At 43.6% G+C, this 19,764-nt stretch overlaps 2 protein-coding genes across 2 annotated transcripts in view; one reads left to right on the top strand and one right to left on the bottom strand.

Moving 5' to 3' along the window:
• The window catches only part of FANCD2 (FA complementation group D2), a 49,066-nt gene extending 34,121 nt beyond the window's left edge, over nucleotides 1-14,945 (bottom strand). Inside the window, exons 1-13 of the mRNA XM_068695025.1 lie at nucleotides 14,818-14,945; nucleotides 14,319-14,408; nucleotides 12,854-12,988; nucleotides 12,133-12,200; nucleotides 11,241-11,344; nucleotides 9,790-9,853; nucleotides 7,365-7,417; nucleotides 5,057-5,135; nucleotides 4,205-4,329; nucleotides 3,277-3,364; nucleotides 2,288-2,392; nucleotides 1,021-1,121; nucleotides 413-521 (exon numbers count right to left, since the gene is read on the bottom strand). Of these exons, the coding sequence (XP_068551126.1) occupies nucleotides 413-521; nucleotides 1,021-1,121; nucleotides 2,288-2,392; nucleotides 3,277-3,364; nucleotides 4,205-4,329; nucleotides 5,057-5,135; nucleotides 7,365-7,417; nucleotides 9,790-9,853; nucleotides 11,241-11,344; nucleotides 12,133-12,200; nucleotides 12,854-12,988; nucleotides 14,319-14,385 (1,098 nt within the window). The 5' untranslated portion in view covers nucleotides 14,386-14,408; nucleotides 14,818-14,945. The remainder of the gene's footprint in view (nucleotides 1-412; nucleotides 522-1,020; nucleotides 1,122-2,287; nucleotides 2,393-3,276; nucleotides 3,365-4,204; nucleotides 4,330-5,056; nucleotides 5,136-7,364; nucleotides 7,418-9,789; nucleotides 9,854-11,240; nucleotides 11,345-12,132; nucleotides 12,201-12,853; nucleotides 12,989-14,318; nucleotides 14,409-14,817) is intronic.
• Nucleotides 14,946-14,971: 26 nt separating this feature from the next.
• EMC3 (ER membrane protein complex subunit 3) lies at nucleotides 14,972-18,778 on the top strand. The gene is made up of 8 exons (XM_068695029.1): nucleotides 14,972-15,227; nucleotides 15,323-15,380; nucleotides 15,808-15,901; nucleotides 16,433-16,537; nucleotides 17,153-17,234; nucleotides 17,403-17,482; nucleotides 18,091-18,173; nucleotides 18,536-18,778. Exons 1-8 carry the CDS (start codon nucleotides 15,073-15,075, stop codon nucleotides 18,662-18,664), a joined length of 786 nt encoding a protein of 261 aa, XP_068551130.1. The 5' UTR covers nucleotides 14,972-15,072; the 3' UTR covers nucleotides 18,665-18,778.
• The last annotated feature ends 986 nt before the right edge of the window (nucleotides 18,779-19,764 follow it).

Genomic DNA, 19,764 nt, shown 5'->3' with positions numbered 1-19,764 from the left:
GCCAGCCAATACAGATATCCTGATAGATATTTTCAAGCACCTTAAAGCTTCATAAAAGTCATTCTCAGTAGATGGGTAAACATTTTTGCTCTCTAGCTGATTGAAAAAAAAGCTGAGACTTTTTCTTCAAAATTCTGTTGTAAACACATAGAATCAGGTTTACTATACAAGTAAAGATCTGGGGTCTATACAGTGGAGCCTAGTGGCCAGCTTGCAAGCACTGGGAAATCAGTAACTGAAGAAGAAAGCAGACTCCTAAAAAAGCACTCCTGATTTGGAACAAAATTAAATCTGTGTCAGCAAAATGATGGGCTAACATTTATCTTTTGATGTCACATCTGTCAGCCTGTTGTCAGGCTCAACCTACAGGTTGAATTCTATCAGGAAACAAGGGCCAAAGCACACAACTCACCTTAATCCAAGCTTCAGAGACATCTTTCTGAAATCTTACAGCTAGCTTTATCACATCAAAAAGTAGCTTCACACAATTCTGGCTGGTGGTTACTTGGCTCGTGGATGAACTGTAAATAATCAGAAATTCTCAGCCTCTGTAAATACCGTAGTAAAAGGAACAAGGCAGCTAGCAGCAATGGCAGTTATGTAAAGCAGAAATTATCTAGAGGGAATGTTGTGGTGAGGACAGGGAGTTTCAGAAGAGGGTGGAAGTGGAGGTCGCAGGACCCATCAAAGACATACCGGAAGGAAGTTAAAACAGATGAACTGGCAGCAGTATCATCACTAACGGAGCCATGTACTCTCCTGCAGACATGGATGCCACGACAGACATTTCTCAAAAGGTACTATATAAATGGCAGGGGAAGCTGGCTGGGCAAGGATTGACAAGTGTGTTACACTAATACCAAGCAGGAAGGAATAAGGGTCTTAAAGGTCAGCACCTTTACTTAAGATAAATTAGGCTCATGCATGTAACTAGGCATGCCTCAGAGACCAGATAAAGAAGAGCTGAAGTCACCTTGTCCCACCTCACCCCTGCAGAATCATGTAAATATGCTCAAGTACCTGGTTTGGACTTGGCTTTTAAGCTTCTTCTGGGACCCTGCGATCTGAAGTGGCAGAACACATGACGACAGATCCAAGTTCTTACGAAGATCAGAAATCACCTGTAGAACACAAATCCTGGCACAAATCACTCTGATGTATGAGGGAGAAACAGAAAAGGCTAAGGAAAAGAACAAATCTCACAGAATTACAAATCAAAATCTCCTAGAATTACAAATCAAAACTCATATTTGTTAAGATTCCTAAGCATTTAGCTATGCTCAACTTTTTAAATACTTAAAAAGTGAAGTTCTTCATCACAATGTTACGAGGTCACGTGTGCATGCACGCAAACAGAAAGCAGGAGAGGATTTCTTAACAGCTACTCCATGAAATTCTCATCTATTTATGCTAAAAGCTGCTGTGAATTAATTTTATCCTGTTTAGCAGCAGAGCAAGATATGAGACAGCCATAGAAATGCTGGGGTGTGAGAATTCACCAGTTTGACTGTTGTCAAATAGTCAGTGCTATGCTGTGGGTCAGCATAGATTGGGCTGCACGTTATAGGTATACTGTTTTCAGTGCTTTCCCTGAAAGATTTGGGCAGATTACAATCCACATCTGCCTTAAGCTGAGGCTTCCTCAAAGAATGAAAAAAAAAAAAGCATTGTTCAACAGTTCATCAAGGCTGGCTTAACGAAACAAATGGTTCATTTAAAAAAAATATTCTGAGTATGTTTCCTTTGATAAAATGACTCTCAAAACCAAAAGATTCTTACATACGAAAATGAAAACAGCCCTCTAAACAGGAGAATCACTACTTTGGGAATGTTTCTAGAACGGTATTTAGAGCAGAACTCAGTGGAGAGAATTACCAAGTTGCAATCCCAGGTCTGTTGGATACTTCAGGATTTTAGAACCCTTAAAAGATCTGTACAATGAAAATACTTAGATAAAACTCAAAGGCTTAAAGTTGCCACAAACAATTCTTCAGTTTAGGAGCTTAAATCAGCATAATTTCATTACTTTCAGTTCTCTAAGGTGTTCAACACTGAAGAAAAAAATAAATGCAAATTCTAAAACCAAATGAGAAAAATCTGCAATGGCCAGCAAAAAGGAGGAGGTTTCAATTTTCATGCCTGAAGGCATAACCAAATCTATGTCAAAGGACAGACAGTTTCTACATGTGCTTTCATCCTTGGCAATTTTAAAAATTGTACTTGAAAACATATTATAAAGCTTATATTATAAAACTTAGTGGTCTTAAGTATAGAGAAAATGCCGTACCTCTACTGCGTTAGCAGCCTTGACGTTATGGAGGATGAATTTTACCACCACAGGCAAATCTTCCAGTTTTACAGAAGGTACAATGGTCATGGCAGACTGCTGCACCTGAGGGGAGAGCAATTCTGGATCACAGCTCTAAGACTTTGGTTCACAGATACATGGATTAAGTCGGTCGGAAGGGATCGTTTGAGGTTTCTCCTGCAGCCTTCTGCTCAGAGCAGGAATATCACCAGTACTAGATCAGGCTGACCTTGACTTGATCAGACCCCAAACCATTTTCCAGATGTCCAACCTGAACCTCCCAGACTGTAATTTGTTGCCTCTGCCACTTAACATATCACCTGGCACTGCCAAGCAGAGCTTGGCTCCATCATTTTTAAATGGCTTTCAAAAGAGGAAAGCATGGAAGAATCTAGCACATTACACAGCACTAGCCTTTGGGGACTATGAAAAATAGCATTTAATGCACTCAACTGAACCAATGTTATTCTATTCATTAGAAGCCTAACTGAAAGCAATCCAGCATACCCAGAAGACCCAAGGCACATGATTTCTTTTCTTTTGGCCAAGAAAAACTATGGTCATATGATGATGCAGTCACCAGCCTGCCTTTATTTAGAATACAGCACTCTAGTCTGGTCACTGTACCTCAAAAAAAAAGAAACAGTGACAATGAGTGGGTTTAAGATGGGTGGTAAATGTTTACTGCAGCAAGGCAAAGTGCTTTTGCATTTTCTAAAACAGAGCTGTCTGAAACTTTTGAATGGATACTGTAACAGCCAGAGTATGCTTGTTAATGAATTTCTCATGAATGTTTCCAAAAATATTTTTAGTTTCCAAGATTCCTTTCCAATTCCAGCTAGCTCAGAACTTCTGAAGGCCTACAGAAGTCATATATAGCAACATATTTTGAATGACCAAGCAGCTCTTGCTGTCATGTTGCTATGAAGGGGATAGATTCTGCCTGACCACTCAGTAGCAGCATTTACCTCAGCAAGGAGTTCTGCATCAAGATCCAAACGAGAAAGAGCATCCAGAATCGGAACCGTCAGCCGCCTGCCCTCTTTTAGTAAGCAGCTGATATTCAAGAAAAAAGAAAATAAATTATCTTAATAGAACCCCGTAATGGGAACACAAAGCTACAAGGTACAAGGAATAGGATGTACCAAGGGCACAACCAGGGGTAGGCTGAAATAACAAACACCAGAGTGAAAAGATAATTAGCACTGGCATAAATGTAAGTGAACTGTGTAATGACCAGAACTAGAAACATGGATGTGTATAATTAAATATAGGCTAAGGTTACCAAAAAGACAAATTATTGTGTAAAATGAATACACCATAAAAAAGACAGATACAAGGGCTAGCTTAATGTGATGCTCCCTGGGAGGATATCTACTGGTGTAAGGTCATCCTGTTCTTCGGGTCAGTAAAAATGCTTGAGAAAAGTGTATAAAAGAGCTACAAGGTTCTGCTTCACGAACATGTTTATTTTGTTGTGTTGTGTTTTTTTAATTAATAAAAGCAATGCTGACTCTTACCATGGCAGAATCCAAACCAAATCCAAAGATACCAATAGTGATAACCAAGTGACTAATCACAACAAAAGTAATGAGTGCTTAACTGGAATCTACCTGCGCCGTACCCATGTACTCAAGAACTTAATATTTTTTTTATTATTTTTTTTTTAGATAAAGACACTTCTGGAGCATTTAGACATCTCTTTAAGAGCAAAACAGCACACATTCTAAGCCAGTGCTGATTGTCCTTGAACGTTACCATTAAGAGAAACAACTATTGTGCTGCTTTAGTCAGTCCTGGTACAAACTACTTTCACACAGGATTTTTTTTAGTTTTCTGTTAAGAGCAAGAAAAAGGGAGGAGAGGGAATAGGGGGGGGTGCTGAATCAGCTGTACCCAAGTTCTCTGGCAACTTCACTTTGCTGGGAATCCTCCAGGATCTCAGGTAAGCTGGTGATAATATCATGCTGAATTGGTACAGGAGACACACTAAGCATCTGCATTAACTTCTTGACGAGATCCTACAGGAAAAGGAACACTGGTAAAGTGCATGTTCATTAGAATGGCAACAATACTACGCACAAAAGATCACTCAGGAAGTTATTTGCCTGGATTTATGCCAACTGCCCCTTAACTCATTGTGTCATTGAGGCAGGGAATCATTGCATAGACTTTTAGGAAAACCAGCATTTTACAGGTAGGATATGACTATTTTGCTGAGCAAAGCAAACTGGGAAACCCAACAGCAAGCTTCCCAGAGTTGGGTCTTGATTCAGTTCAATCTGCAACTCTCCTTAGGAACAGCCCTCCAGAACAAAGTAACTCATGGAGACCGCTGACTTAGGAAGGGAAAGAAGGAAAAGAACCATCAAAGCCAGAACAGAGAATTCATCCCCAGGTGCTTGCAAGTATCCAGTACCTCTTGTTAAAAGTAATCAGGAGGGGACTGTAACTTCTGTAACTTCTTGTTAGAGACTGCTTTAAAAGGGGGTCACCCATGTGGATACACACGTACAGATACAAGTTTATGTAAAAGGACACTTAGAACAAGACAAGAAGAAAATAAAACGGGATTTCCAAAAGTCACCAAAGAAAAGAACAAACAAGAATTAAATACCATCTCCCCTTCAGGATGTGAATAAGGAGACATCTGTTCTCATTAGCATCAAAACTGATCTCATCCCACCTGAGAGGTGTTACAGAAGTTGACTGGAGAAACACGCAGGGGTTTGTGCCATCAGTACCCACCTGGCTGTCAAGAAGACCATCAAGCCATTTAAACTGGTTGACAATGAGCCGGGGAAAATTTGTTCCAAATGTACCCACACTAAAAGAGAAGACGTGAAACACAGGTTAGTCAGATCCACAGACAGACTCAAAGGCTTTGCTGCTAGTCAGCAAGACCGTGACAAGCAATTTGTATTAGCCAACTATCAAAATCCCATTGTGAAAATATCATTAACACCTCTAGAGCTTTTAGCACCATGAATGAAGAACCCCCCCACTTCTTACTTGCTGGACACACAAATCAGGGATACTACACTCTCAGCAACACCCTAATTACAGCACAAAAAACTGAAACATGCCATATGACCTCACTTCAGGTCTCCTGTCCTGCCATACATGTTACCTTAGCCTAAACCTCCTTTTGAACCTGGTATCCTCATCCCAGCTGCTGGGATTAGATGTATTTGGACATCTTGGTATTAGGTGCATTTGGACAAGTTTTGAGCACCAGAGGATGCACAGGGCCATCTTTTCTCAGTTTCACTCAGCCTCCAACAATACACACCTTAGTGAATTCCCAAGGCAGAAAGCTCCACACTCTGCAACACTGAAACTGAAAGCTAACTATACATGACCTGAAAAAGTACGTCTGCTTAAGTTTGCTGCCTTGCATAGTTAGAAACATGGGTTACACTTTCCTCAGCTACTTTTTCTAAATCTTTCTTGCTTTCACTTACTTTTCTGTCCTCTCTCTGCTTGTCAGGCAGGTAGAACTCTATTTTACTTACAATATTTTTCCCTACTTATGTAGAAATTATTCTACTACATTTTCCTTTCTAGCTCTTCTGAAAGGCTGCCACATTCAAAATGTGATTGTGCCATGCATTTACAGTGACATGCTGCTTTCCATTTTGTTCCTTTCCTAATATTGGCTGCTGTTCTGACTAATGCTGAACATTAAATGCATACTCAAAATGAAAAACAAAGAACCATTTATACAGGATGTCTTTCCCCAGTGATAATACTGAGTTAGTCACTGTATTTACATAATCAGGATTATTTTCAGTCTGATTTTCTATGAAAACAAGGCTCATACAGATGCACTGAGGCATCCTCCCTCATCTATAACTGCTGATCACGCTGGTCTATGTATTAATGAATTGGCTGTTCCAAACAGTGTAGATAAACCCAAGTTGCCCCCACCCTTCCTACAGTAGGCTAATAAATTACTTTTCATCTGTCCAGGCATCAGCTGGCATTAAACCTGTAGAGGTCTATGTTTTTATGTCAGATTTGGGTGAAATTGGCCAGCCAGTCCACGTGTGGGTACAGTTCAGCTTTAATGAATGCTCTTTTCTTGTCCCATACTTGAACAAAAATCTTCTATTGCTCTTCACAATCATTTTTAGATAAGATTAGCTTGAAAACTTGTTACCATAGGTTGTTACTTTACTCTTCGTTTCCTTTTTCATTTACAAACTTGCTGAACAGCCCAGATCTCCAAGGGACTGTCCTAAAACCTTCTTGTACTGCAAAATGGATTTTTCTACTTTTTTGTTTCCATTTTTAACTGGTCATTAACACATGGAAAAAAACTTCACTCTTCATACAACTCAATAGAAAACAAGTGTAACAACATCCCTTTCGAAGTCAGTAATAAAGTCAGTAAAAGTTTTTTAATAAAAAGAGTTCACAGCACAATTAACAGCTTATCATTTTTAGATCCAAGATTCTTTAGAGCTCTTCAGTGAAAGCAATTCAGTCCTTGTCACTGTTTGTGTTAAACCCTCCTCTGACAAGATTCCAGTGAGGGACAACTTCTCAGGCTCTGTACAGCATTTGCATCCTGCTCGATACTCAACATCGAACAAATACCGTACAAATACTTTTTCTGTTTTCCTTGTTTAAACCAGAACTACATTTTTAAGAGGGTCTTTTTGCATCTAACAGCCACCTAAAACACTGCCAGTCACTTTCATCCTTTTTAAATATTAGGACACTCTACTGAAATACTTCCAGATTTTGTACCAGTAGCTAACAAAAGCATAACGAATCGTGAGGTGTGTCTGTATTTAAGCTTCTTTTAGCTTGTTTTCTGCTATATACACCCATAATATAAAAGGCGTAGTACCCCACAGATAATTTTACATATATATGAATAAACAACAACAAAGCAGTGCAGACTTCCATTTATATTTTTTTAAGTGTTTTTTTTTTTTTTTGGTAGATCCTTTTAGGTAAGTTGGAAATTACAGTCAAAGTCAAACAGCTAGTAATTGTTCAAAAGAAGAAATTTCATTTCAAGTTAGAGGGAAAAGTCTATACTCACACATCAAAAAAGAATTCAGGGATCTTTTCCAACAACAGCGTTATGACAGCAGGCTAGAAGGAAGGCAAAAAGACAACATTAGGATGATGATTTACTGCTTCTGCTGTGGCATTGCCTTCAAAACTAACTTTTCACAGAAGCTGAAATACACAGGGAATAGAGGACTCAAAAGAACAAAGAAAAGTATTTCCTGTAAAAGAAATCTCTTCCCTGTTGCCAGAGAGGAAACACACAGCCTGCAAGGTGAAAAACACAACTGCAAGCTACATACGTAATTTAACAGGAGTAGACCATGTGAGCAGAACTTACAATTCCTCTGGGCCAAACTCTGTCCAACCCATTTGAATCATTTTTCACCACACAAGAATCTAAAGCATCAACTTTAGATAGGTTTGAAAACTGCCTACGTGATCTCACCATTTCCCTAGCAAGGCTGATTCTTTTTCCCCTTTTAATATGCAATTCTAAAAAAAATGTATTTAAAATAAGAACTTTGAAAAAAAACAATTATAAGAGGATTTAAATCCACAGCTGTTCTCAGGTTTCTCATGCCTTAGTGAGATACGTCATCCTCAACTCCATATGTTGATGCAACTTTTTTACAACTTAATAAAACTTGTTACCACCAGCAATGCTTTGCAAACACAACTATTTACTATTCAACAACACCTATTAAGTACTATTTAAGTACCACCACAGCGCATTTTGCTTCATGTGTGTGGTTCTTTTATGGGGGATGAGTACCAGCTCCCAGGAAGGCAGGAGAACAGGAGCTTCAATTGCACTGTAGGGCTGAAAGGAGTTGTCTTTGGAGCCACGTATGGGAAAGGAAAAGACAGAAGGGGATGAAAGGAGAACCGTGTCTTACTGCCTGGACATTTCTTGCACAAGGACAGTCTGTATGTTCACTTTCTCCTTCCGTGCCCCAGGACAAGGCAGAGGAAGAGAAGACGAGCAAATACCCGTTGTCCTTTTCCACAACTGCAATTAGCAGCTGCAGGAAGGGGAGATGACTGATACAAGAGTTGAGTGAACTGAGCTCCCTGCTACACCCAAGGAAATCTTGGGAGGGCCTCTGTCCTTTCACATGGATTGTTTCCTTGTAAGGCTTCTTCAGGGCTGTATTTTAATTATGAAAAAATTTGCGTTAGAAGGGAAATTTGGAGTTCTCTGGTCCAAGTCTCTGCTTAAAACTTCATCATCATTAGATCACGTTGCTCAGTGTCTCGTCCATTTTTAAACACCTCCAAGATTTAACTACATTCTCCACAGTGGAAGTGGTTAAATTCTCTCAGAATGTCCTGTCTTTAACTTGACTTCATTTCTCATCCTGCCCCAGCCCACCTTTGAGAAGACTCTCTCTGTTTTCTCTGCACCATGCAACTGGAGAGCAGCAAACCACAAGACCTCCCCTAACTTTCTCAAGACTAAACAAGGACAGTTCCCGCTGTCTCTTCTGACATGCCGTGTGCCACAGGCCCCAAGCATCTTTGTGTCCCTCAAGAAACAAGAAATTATAAAATCATTTGGGTTGGACAAGACCTTTTAAGATCATCAATCTATTAACCTAGCACCACCAAGTCTACCACTGAAGCACATTCCTACACACATCTACACGTCTTAAATACCTTAGGGATGGTGCCTCAACCACTTCCCTGGGCAGCCTGTTCCCATGCTGCACAACCCCTTCTGTGAAGAATTTTTTCCTAATATCCAATCTAAACCTCCCTTGGTGCAACTTGAGGCCATTTCTTCTTGTCCCGTTGCTTGTTGCAAAGAGACCGACCCCCACCCTGCTACAACCTCCTCTGAGGTAGCTGGAGAGAGCAGTAAGGTCTCCCCTGAGCCTCCTTTTCTCTATGCTACATAACCTCAGCTCCCTCAGTCACTCCTCATAAGACTTGCTTTCTAGACCCTTCACCAGCTTTACTGCCCTTCTCTGGACATGCTCCAGCACTTCAATGTCTTTCTTGTAGCGAGGGGCCCAAAGATGAACACAGTATTTGAGGTGCAGCCTCACCAGAGCAGAGCACAGGGGAACGATCCCCTCCCTGGTGTGCTGGCTGCACTACTCCTGATACAAACCAGGGTGCTGTGGGCCTTCTTGGCCACCTGGGCACACTGCTGGCTGGTGTTCAGCAGGCTACCCACCAATACCCAAAGGGCCCTTTCCTCCAGGCAGCTTTCCAGCTGCTCTGCCCCCAGCCTGGAGCACTGCATGGGGCTGTTGTGTCCCAAGCACAGGACCCAGGCCATGGCGTTGCTGAGGCTCATACACTTGGCCTCGACTCGTTTATGACGGATGCTCCTCCAGATGCAGCCTCCTCTGCCTCATCACCAGTTCTGCTCATCCTCTACTTACAGAAACAAAAAGATCCCGAAATAAATCAACACCACTGTAAAGAGAAACCTAAGGTGTACGTACCTGTAAGATATTAATTCCAAGAAGCATTTTTATGAGGCTTTCACAATACGAGTGCACCAAAGTCCTGCAAGATGACATTGCGCAGTTGTAGTAAAAGCACAGGAGGAGAGCAAAGTAACTTTTTCCAGTACTTTTAAAAAACAAACAAACAAAAACCACAATGATTTGCTTTATATACCAAAGACAGCCCCCAAAACAGTAGGTAATACAGCAGGAATGTTAGTAAATACTCATTACTAGATAACTGCAAGGAAATGACACTTCCAAGACTTCTATGACAATTCTTTTAGAAGTGAAATTTGAAAATTAACGGCTAGGTTTTAACATCTTTCAATCCTAACTGTCTGTATTGGTTTTCTGGGACAAGGTTTTAATACTGGGGGCCTGCAGGTGTGGCCTCTGTGAGAAGCGTCCAGCAGCTGCCCCATGTCAGACAAGGGACAGTTTCAGCTGGCTCCAAAGGGACCCACTGCTGCCCAGAGCCAAGCCAATGGCAACGTCGTTTGCGCCTCTGTGAGAGCAGATTTAGGAAAGGGGGGGAAAAAAAACTAATGTGCAGTAGATCTGGGGAGGCTGCTGCCCGTGGGGGACCCATGCTGGAGCAGTTTGCTCCTGAAGGATGGACCCCATGGGACAGAGCCGTGTGGGAGCAGTTCCTGAAGAGCTGCTGCCTGTGGGCAGCCCCCGCTCAGTTCAGGAAGGACGGCATCCATGGGAGGGACCCCACAGGGAGCAGGGGCAGAGGGACAGTGTCAGGGACTGCCCGCAGCCCCCATTCCTGTTCCCCCGTGCTGCTTCGGGGGAGGAGGTGGAACAGGGTGGATGGGGGAAGGTATTTTTAGTTTGCTTGTAGTTTCTCACTGCTCTAGCTTGTTAGTAGTAGGTAATAAATTACATTAATTTCCCTATGCTGAGCCTGTTTTGCCTGTGACAATAATTGTTGAGTGATCTCCCCGTCCTTATCCCAACCCTTGAGCCCTTTTTATCATATTCTCACCCCTTTCCCTTTGAGGAGGGGGAGTGAGAAAGCAGTTGCGGTGGAGCTCAGCTGCCCAGCTGAGTAAAACCACAACACCATCTCATACTTATGCTTTCTGAGAGAGAATATAAAATACTTTAAAATACATGAAAGCCTACATGTTATAAGAATTAATTAAATAAATAAATGACATTATATGCTGGTTGGAGATTCCCAGTGTCAAACCAAACTGGAGGTTTCAGCTGCCTTTGCCCTGAAATCAGCAGCTGTGTAAGAGAGAAGACATTTTCCATAGGTGTCTGAAAGGGGAAAACATTCAAACCAAAGAATGATGGGGTCTTTTGCATAAGACACAGGTCTTGTTATCAGCTGGAGCTACGGCTTTTCACTCCACTCAGCTCACTATTGCACAACATTTAAGTAGAGACTGGCTCTGACTGAAAGGGAGAACAAAAAATACATTTTCCCTGACCTTGACCCCTCAGTCCGTACGGGAGCGCATGGCAAAAGGCAGTTCTTGAACTGGTTTCTGTCCCTGATGTGTGATTCCAATCCACTGATAAACTGCTTCACAACCTGCAAAGCAGAGAGAGATCATTCGCTTCCTGAGAAGATGCCCTCATCAACTGCTGGCTTTCAGGATGCCCTTTGTGAGCAGATGATGAAAACAGGAGAGAGCTAGCCAGGGAGCTAGAATTTGTCATAGAAGGAATGCTGGATAATCTGTATCCTCAACCAAAAGCAAACACTGGTTGGTTTACAAAATAATTCTAAATTAACAGTCTCTCACTTCACCTCAATTTAACCTGGCTTTCCCTACCTCCCTGTTCAGCTGAGACAGCAACATTTATCGTGACAAGAACTGCATCCAAAAACATTTGCAGGATTCAAACCACTGGCCTCAGGACATTCATGCTGGGTTTGTTGCTGGAGAGGAGCACCAAATCTTGACCATTTTAACACTGCCAGCTCCCAGCTAACACAAAACCAAACTTCCACTGGAAAAGTTAAGCAAGCTACTGTGCTCTCTTAAGAGTCTTTGTTTATTGAATAACGTTGCCAGTGAATTACTTTGACAAGGCATGGGGTTGGAAATGCAGCAGTTGTGCTTTGAACTATGAAAAACCAATCTCGGAGCAAACACATCGAGGTTGGTACCAGAGGTACGTGCTGGTTGTCACTTTGTGCCTAACTGTTCTGAAGAACAACGAGACCAAAGGCTGGGATGATGACATTGAGCAAAATAGCAAGTTTTGCTTGCTTCTGTACAAGACCAGCAGAGAAAGGCAGCTGCATCTGTGCCTTTTGCTACACAGCAAACAGTTTTAAATCTGGCTCCTGCCAAAGCACAGTCAGTTACTTACGCCTGGGTAAGTCGGGTGCTTCTCTAGGGTCAGGCGGAGCTTCTTCTGGAAAGCCATTTGATCTACAGCTAAGGAGAAAGTTTAAAGAGAATAAAGAATCAGACATGTTTTAGCCATGCAACACTGCACTAAAGCTACACTGGCTACAAGCTCTCAGGATCACCCACCATTATTGCTGCATTTGCTCTGTTGAGAATTCCAGCTAGCAAAAGCCCGAGTGGTATTACCTGCCGCGTGTGCTCTCTCCACTCTGGGCTGAGGGTACCTAGTAGCACTGACAAGGTTTGACACACCAACTCCTACATTTTTTGGCAGATAAAAACAAATCCATTCCAGACAGAATGAGGGGTCAGGAAGTGGAGGAAGAATCCCTAGGCTTTTTTTTTTTTCTGTCCTTAGGAGGCAACGTGATCCTTGCCAAATGTGCAACCCAAAAATCCCTTTGCCCAACGTAACAGAGTAGCCATCTTCCAGCAAAATCAGGCCTGTAGCCACAAAGCGGCTACGCTCCAAAAGCAAGCGTGATGAGTTTAAGAGAAGCACTCAGTTAGGCAGGAGCTGTGCAATAACAAATAAGAGTCCAGATGAAAGTTTCCTTGAAGTTTCAAACAAGCTCGCTCAAGCATTTCTTACTCTGCAAGTAACAAGTGTCTTTACTTTGTAACAGTCATCTTTGCAGGCTTTGAGATACAAACAGAAAGAACAAGTGTTAAATCCATACCTATTTCATTCTGTCCTTCCCCAGCTTTCAGTATAATTCCTGATGTTCTAAGGAGCTCTTCAAATACTCCCTCACTCTCCAGTCCACCTTGGGCAGAGGCCTTTTCCTTATCAGAAGCCCGTGGCTTCTTCGTTTCTGAGAAAACAAGACAAGCTACATCAAATTATTGTGCAAAAGAGCAGCAGGGAACTTCCATAAAAAGAACTAATTCAAAATTAACCTTCTAGTAAGAAATTACAGGAACGCAGGAATACATTTATGGGATCAGACAAACAAACAACACTGTGATGCTCTGTTTGACAGCAGGCATTAGCTAACCCAAACACCAACGCAGAGATCCTATCAGAGTTACCCCTGCAGCACGACACCACAAAGGAACATTTCTTAACCACCACTTTTAGCACTCCACAGCCAAAGGCAGGAAGACACACTTTTGGTGCTGTACTCCCAGGTGAGACATATCTGCAAACAAACTGCATAATACAAGAATCATGCTTTCCTCTGGCCTGGAAAGCACAAATTTAATTTAGGTTCTTCCACTAAACTTGTAACTTAGGGATCCACCCATGTGCTAATGCAGAAAAGTCTCTTCCCTCTAGCTATGTAGAGAGGTTATTTTGGTTTCAGAGGTATCATTTTTGATCAAATGGGATTAGTCTGCAAAAAGCCAAGGTGCTGAAGCTTCAGATGATTGACCTTGGTCAAAGGTACAAGAGCAGTGGGACTAATAAAAGATATGGTACTGCTTTTTAGTGTGATTTGACTGTGATTCTGTTGGGAGGAAGGAGTTAAAAGTGGAAGATCGTCTAGGGGGATGGGGTCAGAACTGAAGACTGGCAAGGAGGATTGTAAATATGTACAAATGACCTTGCAGCTGGGAATGTGTAAAGTCTGGGGAGTAGTGATGTAGGAAAGCACATAAATTGTACCTGCTACTGTTTGTGCCTGGGTATTTGGCAAGTAGCACATCTGTGTATAAGTAATAGAGGTGTTTGGCAGGCTCAGAGGCATCCTATTGGATGCACTTGAGCTCCCAAACTCGGTACAGAGAAGATCAAACAAGCACCGTGAGGACCACAGCATGGTGGTAAAAACTGTGCCTGTGTGAACCCTTGATAAACAGGTGTCAGCTGGAGGCAGTGACCCAGCACAGCCTGAGCTCGACAACCCCTGCATCCCTGCTCGTGCGCAGCTGCTGGATGTTGCTCTGGGAATCCCCTGGTTGGCGAGGTGATGGGAATTAATCCACCCTCTGCATTTTAGCTGAGAGCCTGTGGTTGTTCCTGCTGCCTGCCTGTGCTGCGTCACACAGCTTCATAAAACAACAGTGCTTAAGATTAACAGTAAATTAACAATTAGCTACTGGGATAATCAAACTGCTGTTATGGCCTGTTCTTTCTCCTTTGGAGCTGCTGCCGCTGCCGACAGGTTTCCAGTTCTTGCAAGATTATGCCTGAGCACCTACTTGGCAAGTCTGGTTTTGAGTTCTCTCCAGAAGCATCAGGTTTTGACAATTTCCTTTTGGAAACCATGGTAACAAATCGTTTGCTGTCACCTATAAGAAAGCGGGAAAAAAAGACAAGTAGGTAAAGGAGATATAACTTTAACTCAGAAGAAAACGTGACTTCGATTCAGTTCTTTTTATGCAACTCTAGAATGGATTAGTGAATAGTGAAGCAAAACGCTCCAGAAATACAACTTTTCCACAGGAAGGCAGGTTGCCTGGCTGACCGGTGTCACACCACGCCGCTCTGCCGTACAGGTTAGATTTTAGACTCGTACAGGTCAGGATTTCAGAGCCCGTCACCTTGAAGCACCCACACCACACCCCCACCCACACCCTCCCCTCCCCTCCTGGCGGGGCCTGGAGGCCACCCAGCGAGCCCGAGCCGTCCCCCAGGACTTAAGGGGGGAAACAGCTGACAGCGAGCGTCCGCGCGGGGAGGGGCCTGGCCTTAACTCACCCAAACAACGCCAAGTGCCTCCCGACACAGGGGACGCGTCGCGACACGCGGGGACCTCGCGACACCTCAGAGCGGCGCCGGGCCCTGAGGCGCCTCCCGGCTCGAGCTTCCCGCCACCGGCGCGCGGCGCCGCCCTTCCGGCGGGGGGGCGGAAGCGGAAGTTGGCAGCGGAGCGGCGGCGGCGGCGGCGGCCGGAGGCTGAGCAGGAGCCGGGGCCGGGACCGGGACCGGGACTGGGCCCGGGGCCGGGCCGCCATGAGCGAGCCCGAGCTGCTGCTGGACTCCAACATCCGGCTGTGGGTGGTGCTGCCCATCGTCTTCATCACCTTCTTCGTGGGGATGATCCGGCACTACGTCTCCATCCTGCTGCAGAGCGACAAGCGCCTCACGCAGGAGCAGGTGTCCGACAGGTCAGGGCAGGGGCAGGGGGAAGGGAAGGGCAGGGGGAAGGGAAGGGCAGGGCCCGGTCCCCCCCTCCCCCCCTCACCACAGCTCTCTCTTGCAGCCAAGTCCTGATCCGGAGCAGGGTGCTGCGGGAGAACGGGAAGTACATCCCCAAGCAGGTACCTGGGGGGGGGGGGGCAGGGGCAGCATTTGGGGCTCGCAGCATTTGGGGCTCGGCCGCTCCCAAACGCTGCACAGAGCAAAAGCTGGGAGTCGGGCGGTGGGAACAGCAGCGCCGGGTACACGGGGACTGGTACTGGGCGAACAGGAGCTCTGCACAGTGCCAAAAGGTCCTTATTTGATGTAGATTCTTTTTAAGAGATTTCTGTCTTAAAATATTTTAAGGTTTGCAGAGAGACAGAGCTAGTACTTCAGGGAGACATTAAAGAGCTCCATTTAGAGCTTTTTACATTTAGTAAAGTACCTGAGAAAAAAAGATTTAATCAAACAGCTCATAATGTGTCTAAAGGAGCAAGAAATAACCTTGTCCTCCTTTCGTTTCTTACGGTGCTATTGGCCTTGGCTTTTTTTTTTTTCCCTCTCCAGTCTTTCCTGACTCGGAAATACTACTTTAATAACCCAGAGGATGGATTCTTTAAGAAAACAAAAAGAAAGGTAGTGCCTCCTTCACCAATGACAGGTACGTTAATATAGCTGGGCAGAAAACGTGTAACTTGCTGCCAAGGCAGCAAGGTGAGCCACCTCGGCAAAGAGCTCAGCGAACGTGAGGGTCGGGGTGGGGCTGGGGGGTGAGATCGCTCCCTTCAGCAGCAGCGTATCGGGTCACTGAGTTTTGTTTTATGGCACTTCGTGTCTGCCTGCAGCATCTCACAAGACCACGACTGTCACAGTGCTGTTGGAAATGGGAAGTCCTGCATGTTCTCTTTTTTTTTGTTGCACCAGCTGTAGCAGGACGTTCTCTAAACTGATACAACTCACTAACACAGCCAAAAACGCAAAGAGCAAACCAGCTGCATTGTTCATTGTCACCCTTCTAGCTAAATAGTCTTGCAGAGGAATCTATTAATTTCAGAGATATGGAGCAAGGGATGGGGTCACACGCAGCAGGGAACGCAAGACACTTCCATCAGCAGCCACTGCTACACTGTGAGCTACCCCTGTGCCTTTAATGTGACACACTCCTACATTATGTTAAATCCTTTAATTACAGATCCTACCATGCTGACAGATATGATGAAAGGGAATGTAACCAACGTTCTGCCTATGATCCTCATTGGTGGTTGGATCAATATGACGTTTTCAGGATTTGTCACAAGTAAGTGTGCGGCGTAGCACAGCCCGTGGGCCGGGCCGTGTTGGGTGGTGACCTCCTGGGTCCATCAAAACCTTCATCTGGGGTGGGAGCAGCTGGGTTTGTCTTTGTGGCACTGTTGCTGTTTGCTCTGTGAAGTGCAGTGACTTGCTGGCCCCCCAGTAACGGGCAGAAGGTTGGTTTCAGGGTGCTGGACAAAATCACAAAGAAAAGTCTGGACTTCCACTTGTAGTAAGGGATTTTCCTCTGAGCACGTCCAGGCAGTCCGTTACCATGTAATGCAGACTATACAAAACAGAAATACTCCCTCAAATTCAGAGTTCGGTTGTGTTTTTTTTTTCCCTTACTATTTACGTGGTAGCTGTTTCCTTCAGAAAAGATACTCCCCTTAACAGTCACTGAAACAGCTGGGGTAGTTTGGCTGCCTGATCATGTTTTGAAAGACTCCATATTAAAGTCAGTATTTGAATGACAGCCTTTCTGAAACTATTTGTTATCGTATGCATTACCTTCAGACTACGTTAGGTCCAATGAATGAAACATCTGTTGGCTTTGCAGTTTGCTCTGCAGTTACCTAGTGTTGCTTGGTAAAACTGGGCTTTTTTTTTTGTCCTGCAGCAAAGGTTCCGTTTCCTCTGACGCTGCGTTTTAAACCAATGTTACAGCAGGGAATTGAGCTGCTCACTTTAGATGCATCCTGGTAAGCGTGTGTCCTCCACGAGCAAGGCTGAATGTTTATTTGGAGCACTGGGTGCAGTACTAACCCCTCAGCAGCCTGTGCATGCCTCTGAAATAAGGTCACAAGCCACACGTCCCATGCACAGGCAGCATCGAACTGCAATCAGACATGCTGCTTCTGATTTCTCAGGGTGAGCTCTGCTTCCTGGTACTTCCTGAATGTGTTTGGACTCAGAAGCATTTATACCCTCATCCTGGGCCAAGATAATGGTAAGACAGCATCATTTCTGTGAAAGAGGTGGCTTCTCCTTCCACTGGAAGGCTTGTGGGGGAGGTTGGGGAAGGATTTCTACGTTTTCAACCAAAAAGCTCTTCAAAGCCTCTCTCACTTGTTTGAGATTACTCTGCACTGGCTAGGTTTGATAGCACCTGCAGCAGTTACCCAGCTCTTTTTGCACCAGCCCTTGGCTAACTGCTTGTAAACTTCCATGGTAATTAACCCATGCTTTTCTTCTCATCAAATTGGTGCTTGGTAACTTTGATGTTGTGTTTTTGTTTCTAGCAAGAATGGATTTTAAGGAAAGCTGCAATTACTGCTTCTTGTTAGATGCAAGGCAAGATGGTTATGGAGAACGTAGAAGACCATATTTTCCTCTACCTGTCTGCCTATTTTAAGTAAATTTAGCTAAGATGTAAGGAATGGGGACAAAATATCTTGCGAGAAGCTGCACTAGCCAGTTAATGTTGCATTCTGGGGATTTGTGCAACCTTTCAGTCACAACCTTTTAGTCTTTAGGAAGAAGCGAGCCTGGTGGCACTACACTCCAAGCAGTCCTGTTTAAGTCAAATAAGAATGAACCTCTCATTTCTTTTTGTAGCTGCAGATCAGTCTAGGGTGATGCAAGAACAAATGACAGGTGCAGCAATGGCCATGCCAGCAGATACTAACAAAGCATTTAAGGTACGGTATTTCCACCTGCATCTCTCTTTGCTGTGACTTTACAAGATTACAGGCTGTGCATAACTCCTCCTCTCGCCCTGACAAGCAAGGGAAGTGTTCTGGATTCCTGTTCCTAAAATTAGAGGTGACAACTAATGTGTGTGGAAGCCTGACAGTGCTATAGTACCCTGAAGCACACCTGATTAGGCAGTCATAGCTGATGAGGCAGTCATTCCTGATTTAAAAAAAACTCACATGCCATCTTCTGCCTTTGCAGAAAATCACTTTTTCTTAGTTATTGTCTAATGTGTACAGAAAGTGCTGATAACTACTTTTATACTAAGTGGCTTTTCTTTCTCTACCTGTGTTTAATGTCAATGAAGACGGAATGGGAAGCTTTGGAATTGACTGATCATCAGTGGGCCTTAGAAGATGTAGAAGAAGAGCTCATGGCAAAAGACCTCCATTTTGAAGGCATGTTTAAGGAAGAACTACAGACCTCCATCTTCTGAATTTGAGAATATGCTGTTGGATCTTCTGGTAAAAGGCATTTGAAAAAAAACGTTACGTAAAACTGTATAATGTATTTTAGCAAAGCTGAGAATAAAAGAAACACACCACGTTCAGTACTGTGGTTACCTAACTCTGTGATTTGAGCCTCGGGCCCAAGTATAATATATTAGAGCCAGAAGGTCTCAGGGTGGGTTTCTAGCTGCTGTTTTACTCTTCCTGGGCTACATATGCTACAGGAAAAAAGGGAAATTTCTAATTCTAGTACAAAAACAACCAAATTAATTACGGCATTGAAAATTTGAGACTGAAAAAAAAAAAAAAACTAGTACCTGTACTTCTGGAGGTATCTGTTTAAATAGCTTTGTAGCCAGTTGTCCTTTGAACAAGACAATGTCACATTAACAACTCACACCTGACTGCTGTGGAGGTTCTCTAACATCTTCAGTAGCAGCTTGAGTTTCAGTTTTTTGAAGTGTTGGTTGTCCTTCCTGTTTATAAGGAGGATACCTCTTTTCCTCTTGCAATAATTGTGGTTTGATGCTTTCTCATAAGAAAACGAATGAGTGAATAAGAAATTTTCTGAAAGAGGGCTTTTTGTTATTTTTCCTGCAGAAAATGGGCAATTAAGCAACATCTGCTAGATTACTGCTCTAACAATTAAGAGCTAACCTACAATTTATGAGCAGTAATTGTGACAGAGAAGGCTCTGGTATTTGTACCTTGATTGGCAGGCTAAGCATTACTTCTCTTGGTAAAAGAGAGTTCTGTACAACAATGTAGAACTGAAAAGAGACGTCCCCTTTACCACTACTGGCTCTCACAGGCTTTTCTAGCACCTGTTGGTGGCTGAGCTCACCCCTCCACAGCGTGAGAGAAGTGGGAGTAGTCACTTTTGCCCCAAGATTTCTAGGTGTGATACAGGAAAACTGGTCAATTAGGTTCATTTGCAGACATGTTAGCTGTAATGGGCTAAATAGCCTACAAAGCACCTCTGAATCCAGCTGGCCTCGGAAAAAAAGCAGAGGCTTGGACTTTAAATTCAGAATGGAAAGCATACACACCAGCCTCCAAGCAAAACATCACCTGTGTGATCACACCA

The sequence above is a fragment of the Anas acuta genome, chromosome 11 (assembly GCF_963932015.1).
Source record: "Anas acuta chromosome 11, bAnaAcu1.1, whole genome shotgun sequence".
NCBI classification, from domain to species: Eukaryota; Metazoa; Chordata; class Aves; order Anseriformes; family Anatidae; genus Anas; species Anas acuta.
The sequence above is the reverse complement of the archived record's forward strand: the minus strand, read 5'-3'. Positions and strand labels throughout refer to the sequence as shown.